Here is a 25,991-nt window from a genome sequence, read left to right as displayed (position 1 = left end):
CTAGCTGTGTGATATTGGACAAATCACTTTCCCTCTCTGGTCCTCACTGTCCCCTTCTAGAACACAGGAATACTAATCACACCTTCTTTGTACTTTGTTGGGAAGGTAGAATGAGACAAAACAAGTAAAGGATGGGTCACAGCACCTGGCACAGACACACTGTTCATTAAGTTACTTTAATTATTCAATCCAACAATATTTCGTTCATTTACTCCATTGGCATTGAATGCTTTGAGGGGTATAAAAAGAGCTAAGATGTAATCACATATGTGTTAGTGGTGGTGGTGATAGGTAAAGACGGGTATGTACACCGGGCAACGAGGGCCCAAAGCCACCTGCCCCTCATCCACCTTCTGCTCCTGGACCTGACCTTAACTCGTCCAGTTCCCCAGGTTTTCATCTGTATTACAAAGTAGGTAGAGAAAACAAGATGGCCCCCATCTTGGCTAAGGCACTCGGAATATTCCAGCTGTGCACTCCTCTGTGGGGCCTCAGCTAAGCCCACCATGATCATCCATGACTATGCCCAGACTTTGGCCAGAAGACCTCTGCAGCCAGCTTTCTGCTGGAAGGACACTCTCCCCAGCATGTCCCAGTAGTTCAGGTTCAAGAGACTCTAATATCCCAAGGTACCCAGGCTTTCTTACTCTCCTGGGAATGACAAGCCTGCCACATCCAGTCCCCAGAGGCACAGAGGTGTAGCAGAGCACCAGGAGTCAGAAGACTTGATATACGATCTAGACTGTCACCACATGAGCACATGACCCCTCGCAAGTCTTTCCCCTTCCCTCCTAGAGATTATCTTCTGCTGGCCACGCTCATGACTAGCCAGCACCAGCTCCCCAGCTCTTTGCAAATACACTTTCTTGAACGTAAACCAAATCCTGGTGTATGCCGGTGGATTCTCTCTCAGCTATTCCTTACCAAAAAGCGAAACTTCTCAAGCTGACGAGACTAGACATCCAGAGTGCACAGACCTGTCTTTGGCTATAAATAAAGTCTTCAGGAAAACCCAGAAGATATTCCAGAGAAGGAAGAAAACACCCCATTCTCATTTTTTTCTCCATGTGCTCCCACAGCCTTATAGGAAATCCCTAAAAGAAGAGAGACCTGCTTTCGGGTGAAAATAAAAAACCCCACTTGGCATCCAGGCAGAATTTTTTGCACGCTTGAGGAATATTTATAGCTTGCTTCCTGGAGGCGTCTCATCTCCTCTTCAGCTCCTTCGCAAATGAAGCACTTAAATCATTTTGCAATAATGTTGTCTTTTTAATAAGCCTAGTCAAATGGAGTTTCCACTGATGAGGCACACCATGTTTTAGCAACATTTCTGTCAATTGTTTCCCCCCTCTTACAGAGACAAGCGGGTGGGGTGCAGAGGCCATGAACGGGGCCAGGGATATCTTCGGGATACGTCTGCCTCCCAACGATCAACAGAAACTCTTCTAAGACAGTAGAACCACAGGAAAGGAAGTGCCTTCCACCCATTCCTTCAAGTGTGGTCCCCAGACTGGCAGGTTTCTCATCACCTGACAGCACATGCGAAATTCCAAACCTCCAGAGCCTCCCCACACCTGCTGACTCAGAATTGCTAGGGCTGCAGAGCAACGTACTATATTCTAACACATCCTCCAGGGGATTTCAACACGCTTTGGAGTATGAGAACCACTGCTTTCACATGGCATGACTCTGCATCAGATTCACCTTGGGGCTTGTTACAAAGAAGCAGTGAAGGATGCCCATCCCCGAAGATTCCCTCCTGGGTCAAAGCTTCGGGAGATGGCATGGAAAATCTGCAATGTACACAGCTCCCCCAGGTGATATGGATGCTCTGTAAAGTATAAAGCAACTGGGTAAAAAAAAATCATAGTAGCTTTTGGGGGGAGGGGAAAGAATGAAAGACCTTTCTTCAAAAAAAATCTCACCTGGGCCCCAGTATGCTACATATCACCAAATCTCAGCTGCCTCTGATGATAAGATGCACCATTATGGAACATAAGAAAAGAAAGTGCTGCCAATTTTTAGTGCAAGATGCCAGTGATTGTCAAGATGCATCATAATTACAGAGACACAGAAAGGTGGAAAATAGCATGCATCTGGAAATCAGTAAAATACAGAATGAAACCAAAGAAGTGTATCTATTGCCAATGATACAGGTTTGGGAGTTTTGGAGTCCTTTGACCTCTTCTTAGTGCTTTGGCAGGTCTCTTCAGAGACTCAAAACTTCAGAAAATAAATCTTCTGATTCTCATCCAGAAGGGCAAGCCACAGAGCAGAGGAAGAGATCTATGCCATGTATATCCAACAACTGAACTTATATCCACAGTATATAAAGAGTTGCTACAAATCAATTAGGAAACTAGTAGACAATGGCCAAAAGGTTTGAAAGACCACTCTGCCAAAGAGGGTAACAAATTTTCAAACACCTGTGAAAGGGCACAAATTAAAAATCATGACGTGGGATTCCTGCACGCCAACAAAACCACTAAATGAAAAGGACAATACCCTGTGCTGGTCAGAGTGCAGGGCAACTGGAATGCTCACCCACTGCCATGGAAGAGCCAACTGGAATATACAATTAAGCAAACTGTTTGCGTCAATTAGAACCCAATATAGAAAGAACTCAAAAACTAGCAATTCCATTCTGAGTGCATTTCTAACAGAAAGTGCATGATACGTGCACCAAAACACATGTGGAAGGATGTTTACAGCAGGCTTATTCATGACAGCCCAAAGCTGGAAACAACCAAATGCTCATTTATGAGAGAAGGAGAGAATGAGTCAATAACGCTCTATACACATGGTGTACTATACAGCAGTGACAATGAATAGGCCCCAACCATCCACAACTCGGATGATTGTCACAAACAATGTCACATGAAAGAAACCACACAAACACAACCACACACATTTGACTGTATCTAGGAAAAGTTCAAAACTAGGAGAAAAAAAACCCACCTAATCTATGTTGCTAGAAGTCTGTTTAGCGGTTACCCTTGCAGCGCAGTGACTTAAAGGGCTGTGGGGTGGGGGTATTTTGGAAGGAGCCAGGAATGTCCTGTGTCTCCATACAGGTGTTGATTGATGTGTTCAATTTGTGAAAATTCAATGAGCTGAAAACTTAGCGGATGTGTACTCTTTTGTATGTTGGACCTTAACTATAAGGTTTAAAAAGAAGCAAGAGGAAGGGGTGGGGAGAGAATCTGGGTAGGAGGATGAAGAAATGGTAACACTCAGTCCATTTAAATGTGCTTCCTGAATAAAGCTCTGCTTTTCATTCTAGTTGAAATTTTTAGGGAACTGATTTCATGCCCTTGGCTTGCAGTTCAAGACAATGTCTGCAAAAGCACTCCTAGAGATCCCCTCCTCTATTTAGTATATGCACATTACTGACATTGTCCTTTGCCAGATTACTTAGTGCCCCTTTCCATGTAGACTCATAGAGGAAGCTTCTCTAATATCTCAATACCAGGGAAAATTAATATTATCTCAAGCAACAGATATATGTGTGTGTGTGTGTGTGTGCGTGCGTACCTGTGTTTAACCTAGAGACAATGTGTTTTTGGGATATCTTGCTTCCCTCTTTGCTTTGGTTGCTAGGGAGCTCAGCATCAACATTTAAGTTCAATTTTCATGGCTCCATTCACCCATCTGGTGTCTATTCTGTACAAGGGCCTCGGCCACTATGATGAGCAAAGACACACCCCTGCCATTAGGGCTTTACCTTCTAGCTGGGACACAAGCATGGGAAGGGGGGAAGGAGGCGGTACAAGGGAGGGGCAGGCAGTTAGGACACACCCATCAATGCAGCGATAGGAAGCCCAAGGTCCGGGGATCACACATCAGTAGGGGCCAACCCATCCTTAACAAAATGTTAAGCCAAAAGGCTTCTTGGAAGAGGTATACCACCTGAACTGGGTGAAAAGGAATGACCAGGCATTAAATGGGTAAGAAGGGTAGAGGGCACAGCCCATGCTAAGTCTGTGAAGAGAGAGCGGGTCTAAGGTTCATGGTAAATTTCCATTTCCAAAGTCTTCCTCTGGTCTGATATGCCCTTCAACTCTTATTTCCCATTGCTCCGACGCTCTTAGCTTTTAAATTTTCTCTTACTTTTGCCAAGCCCTATATGTCTTTTCATACCCATGTATAATACAGAGACACAAAGAACCTGAGTAGAATACTTGGGGGGCGCTGACACTCTGAAGGCTTGGTTCAGGTCTCAGAAGCCTGTCCCCTCCCTTCTTTCTCCCAGCACTGGGCAAGCTGTAGCTCTAGATGATATTCACCTCATCATTCTCTTCAGTCTCCCCTGGCAGTGGAGGCACCCCAAGCCCCCAAGTCCGACTTGACAGTTGATGATGAATTACTGTATCAAATGTCAGCTCAGTGGGAAGGAGTGTCTACAGGGAAGTCACTGATATTCCCAACCCATGCACAGCTCTCTGATTTCTTGCTTCTGCTGCTCTACCATTGCTACTTGGAGCCAAGTGCAAGAGAGGTCAGGTTGCGTGCTCGCTACAGACTTGAATGAGTCCGTGGAGAGGGGTGGGTACTTGAGCGTCATTTCCTCTCCTACTTCACAGTTACTTTCCCCAAGAAGGCATAGACCCATGGTACAGCCTTTCCACCCAGACTCTCCTAACTCTATGTGCTGTGACTGTCCCTTCCAGGAGTCCCTGCTTTGTCCATGGGAGTCAGAGAGAGAACTTCTGGTGGGAAGAGTGGACACAAATGTAAGGGGAATGAGAAACGGTGGAAAAGAGATAACCACCACCCCAGACTTCATTCCATTTCCCCATGTGAGCTAGCCAGGCTCAACCTGGGCTGTCAAAAGAAGAAGAAGAATGTGTTTTATTGTCGTGATCATGAACTCAATTATAGCCACCACTATCCACATAGAAAATCAAACACTATTACTGGTAATAATAGCACCACAGGCTCACAGGTGTGAAAAGCTCCAGTTTTTGCTCTAAACTGGCAAATATTATCCCATGTTGCCTCAGGAACTTTTGCACTTGCCACTTCCATTCTTTTCCCCAGATCTGTGCACAGATGGTGACACCAAATGATTTACCACTAGACTCAAACATCTCAATCTAGGGAAGCCGTCCTGGACCACTCAGAGCCCCCTGTCTGACTACCACCTTCCTCTGCTTAATATCTATAGCACTTGACCACCCAAAAGTAGTTTTCTTGTTTATTTACTTGTGTTCTGTCTCCCTCAATTGGACTGGGGACCTTGCAAGGACACAATTTTGCCATCTCCCTAGCTGGATCTGAAGTACCACCCCAGGCTCCGAATGACAGCTGGGGCTAAGGAGGAGATGGGCACAGCACTCACCCTGGGCGCAAAACTTCAGGGAGTGCCGAGAAACTCAGAAACCAAGATAAATAACATTCTAATGCAATATTTAAGAAAGTTTAAATTAATGCCAAAAATCTTTGATGAATAAAACATCAAAAATTTAAATGGAGACAGGATCACACTGTGCCGACTGCCTTACTGGCGTCACCTTAATCCCAGCCCACCAGTCCTGCGTTTATTTGAAATTTGGGTATTTGGCTCATCATGGATTTTTTTTTTGGCATCAATTTACATTTTAAAAGATCCTGCATTGAAATATGATTTATCTTGCTGACTTTTTGGCACCCCTTTAAATTTCATGCCCTACGCAAGTGACTTACTAGAGTCCGAGCCCTGAAAAACTAAAGGGAACAGCTAGTTTCTGTGAACAGCTCTTCCTTGATCTACCCATCGCTCCACAACCACAAACATGTTATATTCTATGCATTTGTTTAGGAATCTGGAATTTGCAGTAGTTCCCTTGGGGGCAGGGACCATCTGGCTCCCATCCCCATCCCCAGCCTGTGAACTCAACACTCAACTAAGGACAGAAGACATTAGCCAGGTGGTCACACCCCCAGCCCCCAGATGTAATTTCCAATCACATGTCCCTTTCCCCCCCCAGAGGGGACCAGTTCCCCGAATTAGGATTCCCATGAAATATCTTCACACCAAGACCATACAGCAGATGCCCCACTCCATAAACAGTATTGTCCTGCATACTTAAAAGGTAGTATGTCCAATATCATATTTTAAGGATTCTCTCATAACTTAAACCATTTTTCTTCAGTGTTATGTTTTTGAGGGCAATCCATGTAGATTCATCTCTAGTTGAAGAGTCAGGACATGTTTTCTATAAAGAGCCAGACAGTAAATATTTTTTAGTCTTTGTAGATAATAGAGTCTCTGACAACTACTCAGCTCTGCCATTGTAACATGAAAGCCACCAGACACTACACATGAATGAATGGGTGTGGCTGTATGCCAATAAAACTTTATTTACAAAAAAGAAATTGTGGCCAGTGGGGTTCTGCCTGTGGACCACAGTTTTCTTGCCTCTGTATTCATTTCTACTTCTAGCAACTCCATTTTTTTTAAAGCTTTTATTTATTTATTTGTCAGAGAGAGAGAGAGCAAGCACAAGCAGGCAGAGTGGCAGGCAGAGGCAGAAAGTGAAGCAGGATCCCCACTGAGCAAGGATCCCGATGTGAGACTCAATCCTAGGACTCTGGGATCATGACCCGAGCGGAAGGCAGCGGCTTAACTGGCTGAGCCACCCAGGAGTCTTAGCAAGTCAATTTTTAATCTAACAAAATATGTTCATCCTTTCTGTTATTGATAGACTCCCACGTGGTTGTTAACATTTTTTCATGACAAAGTCACTCCTCTATACTTCTCGTCTCTTCTTAGGTAAGTGAGACACATTTTCCAGCATATACCCAAGATAGAATGGCTAGAGCACAGCACAGGGACAGGATTAACTTTCAGAGACAAGGTCAAGTTGCTCAAGAGTGAAGAAATCAATTTACACTCCCAGGGCATTATGACCATTCCTGTTGCTATACATCCTTGCCAACACCTGGCTTCCTCAGATTAGGATTTTGCCAATTCAAGGTGCGGTGTGAAACGGTACCTATTGTGGTATTAATTTGCATTTCCCGATTGCTAGTTAAGTTAAGCATCTTTTCATGAGTCTCTTGGACATTTGAATTTCAGGACACTGGAACTCTTGAAATGAGAGTTCCCCTCTTGGGACTTGCCAATTCCTCTTTTTACCCCCCCCTTTTTTTCCACCTACTGGAGTGTTTTTCTTTACATGTCCAAATACTCTTTGCCAGTTATATGTGTTGCAATTTTCATGGCCCAGTAGGTGGTGTGTCTTCATTTTATGTTTTAATAAACATTCCTGCGTGCCGCCTGGACTGACCTCTTTGGCAAGAAGTTGATGACTTTAACATAGTACAATTTATCCATTCTTCCTCATGATTTGTGCTTTTCTGACTCTGTTAAAAATTTTTCTCTTTGGAGTTAGATGATACAGGTTTGAATCTCAGTGCTACACATGCTAGGTATGTGAACTTGGGAAGAGACCTAATATCCCAGAGCCTCAGTCTCCTCCTCTGCACAATGGGGACAAGGACAGCATGCCCCCACAGAGTTATTCTGAGGAGGTTTGTAAAGCGCTTAGCACAGTGTCGGCATGAAACCACCCCCCATCAACAGACCTCACCCCACACAGGAACCCCACAAGGAGAGATGGGTTACCTTGCTCTCTAGCAGGTCTGCATTCTGCCGGAGTTCATTTCGTGACTTCTCAGATTTTTCTAGCTTCTGTCTCAGCATTGTAAGCTCCGCCTACAAAAGCAAAGACCTTACCAGAAGCCATTCTGGACCAGAAGCTGAGGTTCCACATAGAATAAGAGCAACTGGGGAAGACAGTGAGTGATTCTGCCAGCACATCTGTGATGATGTCCAGATGCTAAATTCCTACAGGAGGCTTTTTACTTTCCCCATTTCTAAATATCAACATCCCAGTCTAGGGGCAGAACACAAATCCTCAGAATGAGTCCATTGCTTGACCCAAGTGCCTGAATGAGATGGTGGGCTTGGCCCTTCACCCACCAGAGACCACTATCTTGCCAATGGCTCAGTGTTATGCTTGTAGTACCACCATCAGGAGCAGGAGCAGCATAAATGCCCACCCACAGCACAGGATGAACTATGGAAAGAACTATGGGATGCACACAGAAAGGAGTACGGGGGTGTCATGGAGAGAGAACCAGGAAGACTTCTGTAGAACTGGACACGGCATGATTGTCAAAATACATTTTCTAAGTGCAAAATACCAGTGGTAGAAGATTATAAACAGTATGCTACATGCTACCTTTGGTGCAGGAGAGAAAGGAACTCTGTGTACATGTGTAAATTGGCTACTTTTGCAAAAATAAACAACAGCAAAGATAAACCAGAAACTAATCAAAATGGTTACCTGTGAAGGAGGGCACTACCAGGATGGAAATGACGGCAAGGGGAGTGTTTTCTGAGACACAAAGAGATCAAGGACTCAAGGATTCCACCACTGATTCTCCCTGGGATGGACCATACGTCTTCATATACCCCTGGGTAGTAATGGGGTATCTGCCTAGCACCCATAAGCCTAGTGTGTAGCTGGACACAGGAAGGAAGGTGGTCTGTGTCTGTGTTGATGGAAGCAGAGGGATATCTGGAAGGGGGCAGCAAGGTCTCCTGGGAAGAACACTTCTAGAACAAGAACCTGCAAGGTGGGATACTGGGTCTGGATGTAAGAACTAACACGGGGGCGTGAAGAGGGGTGGCCACCCTGCACCCTGCCAGCCACCTGGACTCACCTCCTTGGCACGGAGCTGCTCATCCCCAATGGTGGCGCTCAGCAGGGGCCGGAGGGAAACGAGGAGCTGCCACCATGACCAGTCCTTGACCTCCAGGAACACAGCCATGTTCTTCTGGATGCACTGTGCAGCCAGGCGGCGAATCTGTAGGGAGAAGAGACCAGAAACTCGAGGGGCTCTTCCCAACCCAGGGAAGGTGAAGGAAAGAGAGCAAGGGGATGGTGGCAGGAGGGATGGAAAAATCAGGTTCATAGTTAAGGGAAGAGATTGGCTAACTTTAAAATTTTTAAAACTTCCTTTCAGGGGCCTGGGTGGCTCAATCGGTTAGCCTTCAGCTTGGGTCATAGTCCCGGGGTCCTGGGATCCAGCCCTGCATTGGGGGTATGCGTCTTTCTTTGCCCATCCCCCTGCTTGTGCATGTGTGAGTGCTCACTTGCACACACTCTCTCTCTCTCAGAAATAAATAAATAAACGATTTTTTGAAAAAGATTTTGTTCAATGGTACCATAATAGTGCTGTATGGTGACAGGCGGTAACTGCACTTGTGAGCCCAGCATAATGTATAGACTTCAATCACTATGTTGTATGCCTAAAACTAACATAACACTGGGTATCCACTCTACTCCAAAAAAAGTAAATAAATAAAAAATGTTGTTAAATTAAAAAAAATTTTTTTTGAAAGCCTCTTTCATCAAGCTGGGCTCTGGGTAGCAGACACTATGTCCCACTTTGAGCTTGCATGACCTAAGAAGAAGTAGAGGAAGAAAGGTTGAAAATATGATACGACAGTGTCACATCTTGTGCAGAGCTGAGAATTCAAAAGCCACCATGAAAGGAAAATCCTTAAACATCCCCCAAATTGTCCATAAGACACAATGTCCATGATTATGTCTCAAAGTGATATTTAGGGGCTAGGTATCACTTTAAGCAAATTTAAACACGAATTCTATGCTTCTCAAACCTGAGTGTGTATCACAAGCACAGGGAGAGCTCCTTAAAGCACACATGCTGGGCTTTGCCCCCAGAGGGTCTGATTCAGTAAATCAGGTCAGGGCCCGAGAATCTGACTGGCTAACAGATGCCGTGTTGACTCAGATGCTGTTGGCCTTGGGACCATTGCTGGAGGACCATGGGCCATGTTCATTAGTGTCTCAGGTGGGAACCATGCTGACTACCAAGCCAGGAGATGCATCGCTGACATCCCCATTATGAGAATCAATGCTTGTCCAGCTGGTACGGCTCTCCCTGCAGACCAGGCAGCACGTTGAGGACCTTATAGACTTAGCTCAGTCCTTGCCACGGCCCTGGGAATGTAGGAGTTACTCTCATTTCCATTCTTCAGGTAGGAAAACTGAGGCACAGCGTGGCCCAGTCACATGCTCAGCACCACACTGCTGCCCGATGGTGGAGTTGGGATTTGCACCCCTGCAGCCTGAGTGCAGACAGAATCCAGGGTCTTCATTAACCTCTACCCTAAATCATTTCAAGGGTATGCATAGGCTATGGGTGAGCAATGGGCCAGTGAATTTGCCCACAAAATTTTACTTATTAATGTTCTTTCCTTTGCCTGCTTTTGCCAAGGGTGTATACGTGAATTTACAGCTTTACAGGAGGCTCATGTAATGAGACCACATTCTAGCTGTACTTACTAATGAAGACACTAAGGTAACAGCAGCTAGTATCTGTTGAGCTCAATGGCACGTACCATGCTAAGCGCACATGACCCCATTTCACCTTGACCCAGCTACTGAGCGGTGAAAGCAAGATTCAAGCACACTTCTTGTGCATCTCTAGAGCCCTGCTGCCTTTTCTCCACTGCCCAAGCTACAGAGAAGAAATTCAGTCTCCAAAGGTCTCCGACGATAGTGGTCCAGGGTTGCTCAGGACTGCAGACTCTGAACTGGCACTTTGGTCCCCAAAGCCTCAGTGGCCAGGTCCTGTCACACCCTGCCTGCTGACCCATGAAAGCCAGGTTCTCCAGAAATGGGACAGGAAACCACAACTGACCCAGCAGGGCTCGGACCACCCCATAATAATCTAGATCAAGTTTGACATCATTGGTAACTTGATGTCAGTGTCCTAGGAAAAATCACAACATCTTGCAAAGTGTCACTTTTAAGTTCCACCATTCAGGGTGAGCCCATGGGTCAGCAGCACCGGCACCATCTCGAGAGACCTGCAGAGCCTCATGCTCACCCCAGACCCACCAGATCTGAAACTGCATGTTAATATCCCACAGGGTTTCCTGCAGGAGCACGAGTGTGAGACACGCATGATCACAGCTCCCAAATCAGCTCAGACGCTGCTTTGCCAGGACCTCGCACCTCTGCAGGGCTGACGAGGCACATTGGCTGCCATACCTTCAGCTTCTTGAATTCCTGCCGAGACAGAAAGCCCTTACAAGCCGCCTGGAATAGAAGGATCTTGTGAGACGCCAGCTTCTCCCGCTGCCTCTCAAGCCTGGAGACCAAGCCTGCCTTGAGGAAAACCTGAGAGGAGGGAAGGTGACAGGTGACTACTCTTGGGCTGAATGTGGGGGGCAAGGCTGTAGCCACGGAGAAGCCAATTCCCTTCCCTCCACCCAAAATACCTACTAGCAGGTGCCCATGACTGGGGGGTCTAAATGATCAAAGCATCTTGCCTCGTGATGGCTCCTTTTTCCTTTCTTCTCGCCCCTGTATGCTCAGACCATGGCCCCCATGAGTGGCATGGTCACCACTGGTAAGCTGATCAGAAATGCAGAATCTGGTACCCCACCCCAGGCCTGCTGAATCAGAGCAACATTTTAATATGAGCCTCAGGGAACTCAGGCACACATTCATTTGAAAAACCATAGCTAGGAGGGATCTGGCCTAAATATCTCTCTCCTGTCCAACAGAATGGCCCGAAGAGCATGAGGAAACACACAGATTCCCAGGGTTCACCCCAGGAAAGGTGGAATACAGGGGTTTAGCATCAGGCCTGGGAATGGGCATTCCTTCTGGTAAGGGCCCACCAGCCCTTTAGGAGAAGCAGTACCTTTGGAATACTCAGTCCTGCCTTCTAAGGAGGGGCAGGGAATGCTGGGGGCAGTGAGGGCAGCCCTTTGTGGCCAGGAGAGGAGGGGGCCGGGCTAGTGCCTCCCACAGAAGGTGCTCAGGCATCTAACGGGAAAAACAGCAGGCGGCCCACGATTTCCAGGCCACTGCTCATCAATAATGGATGGAGGCCCCTCGGCAGCAAAGTGATCGATGCCTCCTCGGCACCCTGCAGGGCCATCTTCCATTGACTGCGGGGCACACAGAAGGATTTTCGGATCATCCAACGCTCCAGGGCCTGGAGGGCTCCGGCCAGCATAGGCGGGCAGCCACCATCAGCCTCACCTCCCAGAAGCAAAGTAAAGCCTCCTTAATGGCCAGGGAGCTGAGTCACTGACAGGAGCAGGAGACCCTTCCCAGACACTCATCTGCTGCCCGTTTCTATGACCAGCCCTGCGTGTTTCTTTGCCAGAGGTGGCTTAGCCCCCCCAAAGTTGTTCAGTGTCTCCAAGGAACTGATCCATCTGTGACATTATTATCTTAATCAGCAATCATATCTTAATCAATGATATTCTCAAGCAATCGGGCATATTATCCACCAGGATTGTGGATCGGGACCAATCCCTTGACATTTACGCAGGGAAATATTTCATGTGTATCATCTTATATGGTAGTTATGGCAATCCCCCCATTTTATGGAAGGAGAAACTGAGGCTAATATTGGTGTTTCCCCTCCCTCCTCTCCACCAAGACCCTCCACCAGCAAGTGGCGACAGGGACAATATCTCCCTCCACCTGACTGCAGACCTGACAGTTACCACTGAATGTAATTAACATTTGCATGGTATCTACTTTTTCAAACCTCTTTCTCCTATGTCCCATTTTAATAAAGAGCAACCTTATAAGGACTCTCTTGGCCCAGGGAGAGTTTACGTAGTTGACTCCAGCCACAAAGCCTTGGTATTCATTAAGAAACCTCTGGCACCCCATTCTCATTGTCAACACGAAGCTTTGTTTCCTCCTTCGCTACGATGCAGACCCCTGAAGTTTGGGGTTGAATTGCAATTTGATTCCAGGTGGAACAAAGGGTCTCCATCAATTAGCCATTCCCCTAAACCTATTCGCTGTAATGGAGACCACTCTGCTTATCCCATGGCGAACCCTTCCCCGATGGGAAAATGAGAATTTGCACACCCAATCAGTGTGAGCTCTGTTTTGCAACCTTTCCTGGCCTTACGGAACACTTCCTATCAGCCAGAGCCACCAAGGCAATTAGCCTCTTTGAAATAAAGACACGATTGACTCATTACCTATCAGATTGCCTCAATAATGACTGTATTAATTTCACAAGCTAGCGAGTCCCAAAAGCTGCTATAAAAAAAAAAATCAATGATCAAAATGATGACAGCTCTAGTTCGTATATTACAAAAGGCGGCGGGCACTGCCAAAACCACTATTGATTAAGTATGAAGCTTTCATTAAAAAGATAATTGGAAACGACCATACGCAGAGCGGGAATAAGTCATTGGCTGTGCAGAATCTTATCTTGAATTTTTTTTTCCTTTTAAAGAGCATTTTGCCAACCACAAGGCCAACGGCACGTGGGTTTCCACCTTTTTCATAAATGTCATGGCCCTCGGCACAGGCCTTGATAAGGCCCCAGGGGCTGAGAATCACAAAGAAACATCTAAATTATTTGCTTTTCATGGGTCCAGTGACTTATCAGACCCAAGCAGAGTGCAACGTCCCAACAGCCCCACATTTAAGGAATCTGTAGGGCCCACTGCTCCAGCGAGCTGTTTTTCCTCAAAAAATGTGGAAGGCCACCGTTTAAAAAATCTAATAGGACCATAGCTCCCATATCTGGGACTGCTGAGAAATTAGCTCCTGTCCCAGCCATTTTCCAGATTAGAGGAGATTCATTCTTTAAACACTACAATGTTAGCTTATTTGATAAATGTCTCGCCCTACTGACAAATGCATTTCACAAGTAAGTGACAACTGACTGATTTCCACAGCCCACTGGGGGACAGGAAGCAGTGGCTCCGTTTTATAGATAAGGGGACAGAGGTTCAGAGAGGCTAAATCACTCACTCATGATTCACAGAGTTAGGAAGTGGGGGAGCCCTGGTGCATGGCCCAGATGCACCTGTTCTTTCCTCCTCTTCATGACCTTCCCACCTATGAAGTGTCTGACCCTGCCATGCCTAAGACTTTCATGTCCCCTGAATGGTCACAGGCCAACATGGCTTCCAAACGATACACTGACTTCAATTTGCTCTTGACCGTTTCTTAATGAATACCAAGTATTACCTGAGAACAATGGCTTTTTGTTGTTGTTGTTGTTATTGGGATGTTTTGGCTTCTAGATTTCTTGCCCTCGCCATGTGAAAATGTGTACAAAGACTTTTCCTCCTCTGCTTTCCTCCCTGTTCTACAATAGCCACTGGGATGATAGAGGCTGATTTTTATATTCATGAAAAAAAAAAAAAAAAACCTGTGTAATTATCCAGACCAGTGGTTCTCAAATGTGAACATTTGCTGGGATCCCCTAAAGGGCTTGTTACAAGTCAGACTTCTGGGTCCCACACCCCTGGAGTTTCAGATTCACTAGGTCTGGGGTGGGGGACGAGGGGTGGGCATCTGAGCCTTGATGTTTTTAGAAAGCTCTCAGGGGATGCTACTGCTGCAGCGGCTGGTCCAGGAACCATATTTTGAGAATTTCTGCCCACAGGGATGCCATATTTGGAGCTCAAGAGTAAGTGCTCTGATTCTGGACTATAAAGACCTTTGTACGGGTAAAGACTATGTGATACATTTCCACTAATAACAGAACTCACAGTGTGTTGAAAAGACTCTGGGATTCAGGGCGATACCAGTTTTCATGGGAGCTGTATGTTTCAGTACTCCTAGCTAACCGGAAGGGCTTGAAAAGGGGCTTACTTTGCAGAGGTCCAGTAAAGAAGGGATTTACTAATTATCTCACAGGAAGTTTTGAGGGAAACGAGGAACAAAACAGCAATGGCCAGGAAAAGCTCCTGGCCTCAGGCAGGAGCCCAGGGACCCACAGGTTTGTTCCCTCTATAGGAAAGGTCTACAAAGGTCCAGTTGCTGCCAAATCTTAATGGGATAAATCAGATTGAGACCACACTTGCCACACATTTTAGCAGGAGCAAGAGGCCTGCAGGGAGAGGCTTGTGTGTCGACGGGGCAAGGAATTGTATGAAAGATTGTGAGCTCTCCAAGGAAGTGAGTGTGATGGGATAGGCTACTCTGGGTTCCAAGAATGGCTAATGGGCAGTGATGCCACCATGGTGGGCTTTTGGAGATGAGGGCCCTGCCCCTAGCACCTTACATGGCAGCTGGATGTGGTGATTCACAAGGTTTATGAGTTGGTGTTTTTCAATCAGAAGATGAGCGGGAAAGCGAATGGAGCAATTTTTCCCTTGGTCTATTCTCTCTCTCATTTCTACTCCTGCACTTTGACCCTTCTCCCCTGCCTACCACATGACTGTTGAGTTCACAGTCTCTATACCCTACTTCCCAAACTAGAGCCCATCAACACTAGTTCTGGGAGATGATAAGGGGTCTTCCACAAAGACAAAAGGGTGAGAGTCCCATGGTCAAATAGTTCGGGAAGCCCTAAATACCATATTTTCCTTCTTGAAAGCTGAGAAGACATACAGGCATATGGGGACTCTGTGAAATTCTTCTCTAAATGTTGAAACGTTATGGGAAAGGGTTTTGGCTCAACACCATTTGAGAAATGCTCTTTCTCTCAACATTAAAATCACATGCCTTCTCGTGGAGCTCTAACTTTTCTCTTACTGCTGCTAATCAGCCAGGAGTATAGTTTGGTTATTGTTGGTTGAAAAGTCAAAGTTACAAAGCTCTGAGTGAAGCTGAGTGTTTCTTCTCAGGTTTTATGGCAAGTCTTCCAAAGGCTCTGAAAGTCATACTAAGGAGCAAGATGTCAATGCTTCCAGACCACTGAGGTTCCTGGGAGGGGAACGAACCTCTACAAATGGTATTTCCCAAGTTATTTCCTCCCATATTATACCTATGTTATCTACCAGGCCTTTTCAGATAAGCAGGGCAGAAAATGGCCAGCTTTGTCTTCAGCTTGCTGAAAAGTAGGCCCACAGAGCTAGCGGATGGTGAAGTAGGACAAGAATTAGGGCTCGTCTGAGTCTGCGACGGGATGAACGGGGTGACCTAAGAAAGTAGCTTTACTCACTTGGCTGTGCCCAATGACCACGGCCTTCTTTTCCAGGTCCAGGGTCTGAAGGAGCTCCTCCACAGCCTGGAGGAAGGAGGACAGTTAAAGAGAGACAGAATGAGACAGACACCCATGGGAGGTCAGGCCGGCTGTCTGGGAGTCCGAGCAGCAAAGCCTTACCCCACCCGGACCAGTGCAGAAGATGGGCATGTATTGAGCACCTACTATGTGCCATCCACTCTGCTGGGACCCTCACAGACACCATCTCCTGGCATCACCCTGGCAATCGGAGGTGAGTCCTCACACCACCACGCCCATTTACAGAGGAAAAAACAAAACAAAACCCAAAGATGCAAAAGTTAGTGAAACTTGTGTCTGCTATGGAAAATAGTATGGCAGGCCCTTTAAAATTAAATACAGGATTACTGTAGGCTCTAGCAATTCTCCTCCTGGGTGTCTACCCAGAAGAAGTGAAAGCAGGGACTTAAATAGATAGTGGAATGCCCACATTTGTAGCAGGGTTGTTCACAAAAGCAGAGAGGTGGAAGCAACCCAGGGTCCGTCCACAGAAAAATGGAGACACAAAATGTGGGATATACACCCAAGAGGATATTAATCTGCATTAAATGGGAAAGAAATGGGGCACCCGGGTGGCGCAGTCAGTAGGTTAAGCATCTGCCTTCAGCTCAGGTCATGATCCCAGAGTCCTGGGGTCAAGCCCCACATCAGGCTCCCTGCTCCATGGGGGAGCCTGCTTCTCCCTCTCCCTCTGCCCCTCACTCACACCCTGTCACTCACACACTCTCTCTCACCCTCCCTCTCTCAAATAAATAAAAATCTTTTAAAAAATAGATGAAGTGATAACTTTTATTATGTTATGTATATTTAACAATTAAAAATACAAAAACCAGTGAAGTTCTTTCTCCAAGGTTATAAGTCACATGGAGGCAGAGCCTCATTAGAAGTGAGGTCTGTTGGGCCACATCACACCATCTATGACTTAACCTCCCTGCATGCCCAGGATGGCTCCAGAAGTCCCCAGGCAACTAGGAATATCACCTGCTATATCCCTGAAGTTTGCTGGGACAGCCTGCCCAGGACGCTACCCTTCCCCCATTCTACCTACCAGAAACGACCTCACCTTCACAAATATTTCCTGAGTAAATGGTGTGGCTCTTAAGTGTCTGTGCCTGACCCAGAGTACAGGTTGGAGGAGGCTGTATTTTCTTCATTTCTTATTTCCTCTGCTTCACTTGGTACTCTCTTAGGCACACAGTAGGAGCTCAATAAATACAATGATGGAGAGAACAAGGAGAGGAGCCATCCTTTGGAGGTCGTGGGGGAGCAGAAGGAGAAGGGCAGGCCCATGCAGGAGACCTAAATTCACTCAGAGACATTTCCTGAACGCAGCCTTGGCCAAATCACAGCCATATCATGGGATTTTCCTTTGTCATCAAGATATGCGGGTTCTGAAACAGCCTTGCCAGAAATGTGTACCCTCAGGAAAATACAGGTCACACCTGCTTCCTTGGTGCCTGTGATTCCCCTCTACGCCACTCTTCGTGGACCTTCCATTTACTGAAAATCACAGTCTGTTTCTGGATTAAACGGTCAGAAAAGTAACCGCACATTCAAGAAACAAAAGGTATTCAGGGCTCGTGTAATTTACTAGATAAGTCTGTTTCTGGAATAAACGGTCAGAAAAGTAACCGCACATTCAAGAAACAAAAGGTATTCAGGGCTCGTGTAATTTACTAGATAAGTTTCAGTTCCATGGGTCATTGGCACCACAGAAAATTTCCTAAGATACTATTAAAAAAAAAAAAAAGCTTATTAAAAGTCTGGTCCAAGCCTATCATCTAAGAGCAATTTTCCTCCTCTGACCTCCTGGAAGAACATTCCGTAATGCCCTTCCCCCCAATTCAGTGGTTTTACTTATTACATTTTAGCCAAAAATGTTCCCAGGGAGCTATAGGCAGCAGAATGCATAAAAACCAATATATCCAAAACACAACATCTTTTCTCTCTGCACAAGAGCAAAACAAAATAAAAATTGACTGAAAATAAGACGGATGGATAAAAAATAAATGAAACCTACAGCCAATGAAATTTTTCTGAGTCGACCTTAGTGTTAACACCCAGAGTAGATGTTTGAAGCAAAAAAAAAAAAAAAAATCAGGATTTGGAGGAAGCAGATCCACCTGGATGGAGATCCTGCCTGGTTTTACCATTCATAACTGTGTGACCTTGGACAAGCCCTTTGCTCTCCGCTCCAGACTCCTCTTCAGAAACATGAGGGAGAAATATCAGAATCTGTTCTGGAAGGTTCTGTGGTTGTTCCTGCAGAAGACTCCATGGCACACCCACATGATAAGTGCTCAACAGACATGAAGAGTTAGTCCTACTAAAGTCCTTGAGTAAGTCCTACTGGTTTAGTCTTGGTCTAAACTTAGCAGAGGTGTACAGAACACAAACCAAGCCTCCTTTTCTCAAGGGTGCTCCCAATCACCCAATATCCAAGGATACTTTCCCTTCTCCCCACTTTCTTAGAGCCCCGTAGATGTCTGCGTAGCCAAGAGCAGGCCTAACAAAGGCATTCTGTCTTGTTCATCTCATTTTATAGGTAAGAAAGCTTACGACCCAAAGGATAGAGTGAACAGGGAGCTGCAGGCCCTGAACCATCCTTCTTGCTCTCATTTTCCTCGCTGCCAAAATGGCAGCACCATACAGGTGCTGGCCTGGTGAACTAAGACTCTGTGTAAATGTCTTTGGAAGTGATTTTACACTTGATTGCTCATATTGTTATCATGATGAATATTACTCTTAGATTGAGCCATACGAAATTGGCCTTCTTTTAAGTCAATTACCAGTGATCAGATTTATTTCCACACAATGTCCATCGCTACCCAGCAGCCAGCTAATGGAAGACAGGGCAAGAATTCGGATTACTGTAACAGAGTCCTTCCTTGTCCCTCCTCTTTAAGGAATCAGCTCTTCCACTCTCATTATCCAGACCCTGGAGGTTATCTCTCCCCACATGGAATGCAGAATAACATGTTGGCCATTTCGCTCCAAGAAAAGTTAGCTCTTGTGCTTTGAGTCTGAGTATGGCTCTTGGTGCTTTCCACATAACTCATTTTATTTCCAAACCTCCACAACAGATACTACTTGATGCCTGTTTTGCAAAGAAAGCAAGGTCCCGTGTGATGAAATCACGTGCTAGGAAATGGCAGAGGGAGATACAACTCCAGGTAATCAGATTCCTGAGCTTGTTCTCTGCCCTCTGATGCTGGGATCCTCTCCAGCAACATTACTCACTGGCTGTGTGACCCTGAGCATGCCACACATCCTCTCTGATCTCCCATGTCCTCTTCTCCAAGATGGGGTCATCACATCCCATCATCCAAGGATGGAGTGGAACTTTAATGAGGTCACAAGGTAGCATGTAGGAGTGAGACTTAGAGAACGGTGTAGGAAGGAGCTTGAGAGATCCTCTGTTCCTCCCAAAAAACAGTGATAAAAATGGATACAGGGCGGATAAGTAGCAGGCTTAGACGACACCAGGTAGCAGGAGATCAGCTTATTTGCGAACACCTACAAATCCAATGGAAAATCGAAGAGAAGAAGAGCAACAATTCTAGAAACAGAAAATCAATCTCTTTCTGAAAGGTAGGACCTGAGGAAAAGTGAATCCAAAGTGACGGGAAGATAGACCGTGGGGGGAGGGGCTGGCTCCCAGCAAGCGGCAAAGCAATGGAGCACAAAATCAGGACTTTTAAAAGTCTGCTCCACAGAAGGACATCGCTCCAGAGGCTAAACCGGGGGTAAGCCCACGCGGGTTAGCGTAAACCCAGGTCCCGCAGGGTCACAGAAGGACCGGGGGTGGCTGAGTGTCGCAGATCTCGCAGGTATTAGAGCCAGGAAGCTGGCTACAGCGACAAAGTCAAGGGGTGAGCTCTCAGCTCAGGGTTACCTTGAACCGGTCCCAGGCTGGGTGAGCTAGAAGCATGGCCGGAGGCCACAGAGATGGAAGCAACTGGGCGCTTTTCTCCAAGTGCGAGCGATTGAGCAAAGCGTGACCAGAGGCCGGGGAGACAGGGGCAGTTTGGCGCTTTTCTCTGAGGGTGCACTGAGGAGTGGGACTCTGAGCTCTTGGCTCCTCCGAGCCGGAAACTGGGAGGCCACCATCTTCACTCCTGTCCTCCAGAACTCTACGGAAAGCGTTCAGGGAACAAAAGCTCCCAAAAGCAAACCCGAGGGGATTACTTAGCCCGGCCCCTGGTAAGGGCGGTGCAATTCCACCTGGGGCAAAGAATCACTACAACAGGCCCCTCCCCCAGAAGATCAACAAGAAACCCAGCCAAGACCAACTTCACTCACCAAGGAGAACAGCGAATTCCAGAGGAGGAGAAAGCAAATCTTATCTGGACAAAATGACAAGGCGGAAAAACTCACCACAGAAAAAAGAACAAGAGGCAGTACCGAAGGCTGGGGACCTAATCAATACAGACATTGGTAATATGACAGATCTAGAGTTCAGAATGATGATTCTCAAGGTTCTAGTCGGGCTCGAGAAAGGCATAGAAGATATTAGAGAAACCCTCTCCAGAGGGATAAAAGCCATTTCTGGAGAAATAAAACAACTAAAACCTAACCAAGTTAAAATTAAAAAAGGTATTAATGAGGTACAATAAAAAATGGAAGTTCTTACTGCTAGGATAAATGAGGCAGAAGAATAAATCAGTGACATAGAAGACCAAATGACAGAGAATAAAGAAGCTGAGCAAAAGAGAGACAAATACTGGATCACGAGGAGAGAATTCAAGACATAAGCGACACCATAAGACGACACAACATTAGAATAATTGGGATTCCAGAAGAAGAAGAAAGAGAGAGGGGTGCAGAGGGTATATTGGAGAGCAATATTGTAGAGAATTTCCCTAATATGGCAAAGGGAACAAACATCAAAATCCAGGAGATGCTAAGAATGCCCCTCAAAATCAATGAAAATATGTCCATACCTCATCACCTCATAGTAAAATTTACAAGTCTTAGCGACAAAGAGAAAATCCTGAAAGCAGCCCGGGAAAAGAAGTCTGTAACATACAAGGGTAAAAACATTAGATTGGCAGTGGACCTATCCACAGAGACCTGGCAAGCCAGAAAGAACTGGCATGATATATTCAGAGCACTAAATGAGAAAAACTTGCAGCCAAGAATACTATATCGAGCTAGGCTATCATTGAAAATAGAAAGAGAGATAAAAAAAAAAAAAAAACCTTCCAGGACAAACAAAAACTGAAAGAATTTGCAAACACCAAACCAGCTCTACAGGAAATATTGAAAAGGGTCCTCTAAGCAAAGAGAGACCCTAAAAGTAGTAGACCAGAAAGAAACAGAGACAATATACTGTAACAGTCACCTTACAGGCAATACAATGGCACTAAATTAATATCTCTCAATAGTTACCCTGAATGTTAATGGGCTAAATGCCCCAATCAAAAGACACAGGGTATCAGAATGGATAAAAAAACAAAACCCATCAATATGCTGCCTACAAAAACCTCATTTTAGACCCGAAGACACCTCCAGATTTAAAGTGAGGGGGTAGAAAACAATGTACCATGCTAATGGACATCAGAAGAAAGCTGGGGTGGCAATCCTTATATCAGATCTATTAGATTTTAAGCCAAAGACTATAATAAGAGATGAGGAAGGACACTATATCATACTGAAAGGGTATGTCCAACAAGAAGACCTAACAATTTTAAGTACCTATGCCCCTAACATGGGAGCAGCCAACTATATAAACCAATTAACAAAATCAAAGAAATACATCAACAATAATACAATAATAGTAGGGGACTTTAACACTCCCCTCACTGAAATAGATCATCTAAGCAAAAGATCAACAAGGAAATAAAGGCCTTAAATGACACACTGGAACAGATGGACATCATAGATATATTCAGAACATTCCATCCCAAAGCAACAGCTTATACATTCTTCTCTAGTGCACATGGAACATTCTCCAGAATATACCACATCCTGGGTCATAAATCAGGTCTCAACCGGTTGCAAAAGATTGAGATCATTCCCTGCATATTTTCAAATCACAATGCTCTGAAGCTAGAACTCAATTACAAAAGGAAATTTGGAAAGAACCCAAATACATGGAGACTAAACAACATCCTTCTAAAAAAATGAATGGGTCAACCAGGAAATTAAAGAAGAATTGAAAAAATTAATGGAAACAAATGATAATGAAAACACAACGGTTCGAAATCTGTAAAACAACAAAGGCAGTCCTGAGAGGAAAATATATAGCGGTACAAACCTTTCTCAAGAAACAAGAAAGGTCTCAAATACACAGCCTAACCCTACACCTAAAGGAGCTGGAGAAAGAACAACAAAGAAAGCCTAAACCCAGCAGGAGAAGAGAAATCGTAAAGATCAGAGCAGAAATCAATGAAATAGAAACTAAAAAAACAACAGAACAAATCAACGAAACTAGGAGCTGGTTCTTTGAAAGAATTGATAAGATTGACAAACCCCTGGCCAGACTTATCAAAAAGAAAATAGAAAGGACCCAAATAAATAAAATCATGAATGAAAGAGGAAAGATCACAACCAACACCAAAGAAATACAAACAATTATAAGAACATACTATGAGCAACTCTACGCCAACAAATTTGACAATCTGGAAGAAATGGATACATTTCTGGAGACATATAAACTACCACAACTGAATCAGGAAGAAATAGAAAACCTGAACAGACCCATAACCAGTAAGGAGATTGAAACAGTCATCAAAAATCTCCAAACTACAAAAGTCCAGGGCCAGATGGCTTCCCAGAAGAATTCTACCAAACATTTAAAGAAGAACTAATTCTTATTCTCCTGAAACTGTTCCAAAAAATAGAAATGGAAGGAGAACTTCGAAACTCATTTTATGAAGCCAGCATCACCTTGATCCCAAAACCAGACAAAGATCCCATCAAAAAAGAGAATTACAGAGCAATATCCTTGATGAACACAGATGCGAAAATTCTCACCAAAATACTGGCCAATAAAACCCAACAGCACATTAAAAGGATTATTCACCACAATCAAGTGGGATTCATCCCAGGACTGCAAGGTTGGTTCAACATCCACAAATCAATCAGTGTGATACAATACATTAATAAAAGAAAGAATAAGAACCATATGATACTCTCAATAGATGCTGAAAAAGCATTTGACAAAGTGCAGCATCCCTTCCTGATTAAAATTCTTCAAAGTGTAGGGATAGAGGGCACATACCTCAATATCATCAAAGCCATCTATGAAAAACACACTGCAAATATCATTCTCAATGGAGAAAAACTGAAAGCTTTTCCGCTAAGGTCAGGAATATGGCAAGGATGTCCGTTATCACCACTGCTGTTCAACATAGTACTAGAAGTCCTAGCCTCAGCAATCAGATAACAAAAAGAAATTAAAGGCATCCAAATCAGCAAAGAAGTCAAACTATCACTCTTTGCAGATGATATGATATGATATGTGGAAAGCCCAAAAGGCTCCACTCCAAAACTGCTAGAACTTGTATAGGAATTCAGTAAAGTGTCAGGATATAAAGTCAATGCACAGAAATCAGTTGCATTTCTTAACACTAACAACAAGACAGAAGAAAGAGAAATTAAGGAGTCAGTCCCATTTGCAATTGCACCTAAAATGATAAGATACCTAGGAATAAACCTAACCAAAGAGGCAAAGAATGTATACTCAGAAAACTATAAAGTACTCATGAAAGAAACTGAGGAAGACACAAAGAAATGGAAAAATGTTCCATGCTTATAGGTTGAAAGAACAAATATTGTGAAAATGTCTATTCTACCTAAAGCAATCTACACATTTAATGCAATTCCTATCAAAATCCCATCCATTTTTTCCCAAAGAAATAGAACAAACAATCCTAAAATTTATATGGAACCAGAAAAGACCTCGAATAGCCAAAGGAATATTGAAAAAGAAAGCCAAAGTTGGTGGCATCACAATTCCAGAATTCAAGCTCTATTACAAAGCTGTCATCATCAAGACAGTATGGTACTGGCACAAAAACAGACACATAGATCAATGGAACAGAATAGAAAGCCCAGAAATAGACCCTCAACTCTATGGTCAACTAATCTTCAACAAAGCAGGGAGGAATGTCCAATGGAAAAAAAGCCTCTTCAACAAATGGTGCTGGGAAAATTGGACAACCACATGCAGAAAAATGAAATTGGCCTATTTCCTTAAACCACACACAAAAATAGACTCAAAATGGATGAAGGACCTCAATGTGAGAAAGGAATCCATCAAAATCCTTGAGGATAACACAGGCAACAACCTCTTTTACCTCAACCGCAGCAACTTCTTCCTAGGAACATCACCAAAGACAACAGAAGCAAGGGCAAAAATGAACTATTGTGATTTTATCGAGATCAAAAGCTTTTGCACAGCAAAGGAAACAGTTAACAAAACCAAAAGACAACTGACAGAATGGGAGAAGATATTTGCAAATGGCATATCAGATAAAGGGCTAGTATCCAAAATCTATAAAGAGCTTAGCAAACTCAACACCCAAAGAACAAATAATGCAATCAAGAAATGGGCAAAGGACATGAACAGACATTTCTGCAAAGAAGACATCCAGATGGCCAACAGACACATGAAAAAGTGCTCCATATCACTCGGCATCAGGGAAATACAAATCAAAACCACAATGAGATACCACCTCGTACCAGTCAGAATGGCTAAAATTAACAAGTCAAGAAATGACAGATGCTGGCAAGGATGCAGAGAGAGGGGAACCCTCCTACACTGTTGGTGGGAATGCAAGCTGGTGCAACCACTCTGGAAAACGGTATGGAGGTTCCTCAAAAAACTGAAAATAGAGCTACCCTATGACCCAGCGATTGCACTACTGGGTATATATCCTAAAGATACAAACAATGGTGCTCCGAAGGGGCACGTGCACCCGAATGTTTATAGCAGCAATGTCCACAATAGCCAAACTATGGAAAGAACCTAGATGTCCATCAACAGATGACTGGATAAAGAAGATATGGTATATATACACAATGGAATACTACACAGCCATCAAAAGAAATGAAATCTTGCATTTGCAATGACATGGATGGAACTAGAGGGTATTATGCTTAGCAAAATAAGTCAATCAGAGAAAGACAACTGTCATATGATCTCCCTGATATGAGGAAGTAGAGATGCAATGTGGGGGGTAGGGGGGGTAGGAAAAGAAAAAATGAAGAAGACAGGATTGGGAGGGAGACAAACCATAAAAGACTCAATCTCAAAAAACAGACTGAGGGTTGCAGGGTGGGAGGGGGGACAGGAGAGGGTGGTGGGGATATGGACATTGGGGAGGGTATGTGCTATGATGAGTGCTGTGAAATGTGTAAACCTGGCGATTCACAGACCTGTACCCCTGGGGATAAAAATACATTGTATGTTTATTAAAAAAATAAATTAATTTTAAAAATGGATACAATTTTTGAAAGCAACAAGTTCAATACTCTGGAAATTGAGCGAGGGGGATACAACAAATGGAGACTCATTTGTTCAAAAAAAAAAAAAAAACCCAAAAACCCCAGCTATTCAATCTCAGTTAAGAACAGCAGGAGATTGCAACAACCTCCACCAGGGCTGTCCCAGTCCCCCACCAAGCCCTTGCACTATGGTAATGCACCCAGGGAGAGGCAAGCTGTAAAAACCAGTGGCTTTGTTGCCAGAGGGGGCTCACTTAGATGGAGCTAAGAACAGGAAAATTCCCCACCCAGGATCATTGTCACAAACAGTAATGATCGTGGCAGCAAAGAAATGGAGAGGGTCAATAGCACAGCAAGCCTGAAATTGTTATCTGGATTGGAGCAAGCAATGGACATTGACCAGCCATGAACTTGGTGAAGGCACATGGGGAATGGACAGCCCTGTGGGCCTTGACAAGCCCCCCCATGTTCCTGCCATCTGGAAGGTCACACACAGGCTTGAGGCTACATGC

General features: G+C 44.7%; 1 protein-coding gene across 2 annotated transcripts in view; it reads right to left on the bottom strand.

Moving 5' to 3' along the window:
• Positions 1-25,991, bottom strand: part of MYO18B (myosin XVIIIB) — a 250,375-nt gene that overhangs the window by 132,684 nt on the left and 91,700 nt on the right. For both annotated transcript variants that reach the window (XM_013063542.2, XM_045081486.1), the window contains exons 22-25: positions 15,967-16,032; positions 11,073-11,201; positions 8,713-8,856; positions 7,610-7,699 (exon numbers count right to left, since the gene is read on the bottom strand). In XM_013063542.2, the coding sequence (XP_012918996.1) occupies positions 7,610-7,699; positions 8,713-8,856; positions 11,073-11,201; positions 15,967-16,032 (429 nt within the window). The remainder of the gene's footprint in view (positions 1-7,609; positions 7,700-8,712; positions 8,857-11,072; positions 11,202-15,966; positions 16,033-25,991) is intronic.

The sequence above is a fragment of the Mustela putorius genome, unplaced genomic scaffold, assembly GCF_011764305.1.
Source record: "Mustela putorius furo isolate JIRA1106 unplaced genomic scaffold, ASM1176430v1.1 tig00000578_pilon_pilon_pilon, whole genome shotgun sequence".
NCBI classification, from domain to species: domain Eukaryota; kingdom Metazoa; phylum Chordata; class Mammalia; order Carnivora; family Mustelidae; genus Mustela; species Mustela putorius.
Note: the sequence above shows the minus strand (reverse complement) of the source record. Positions and strands in the feature narration are given on the sequence as shown.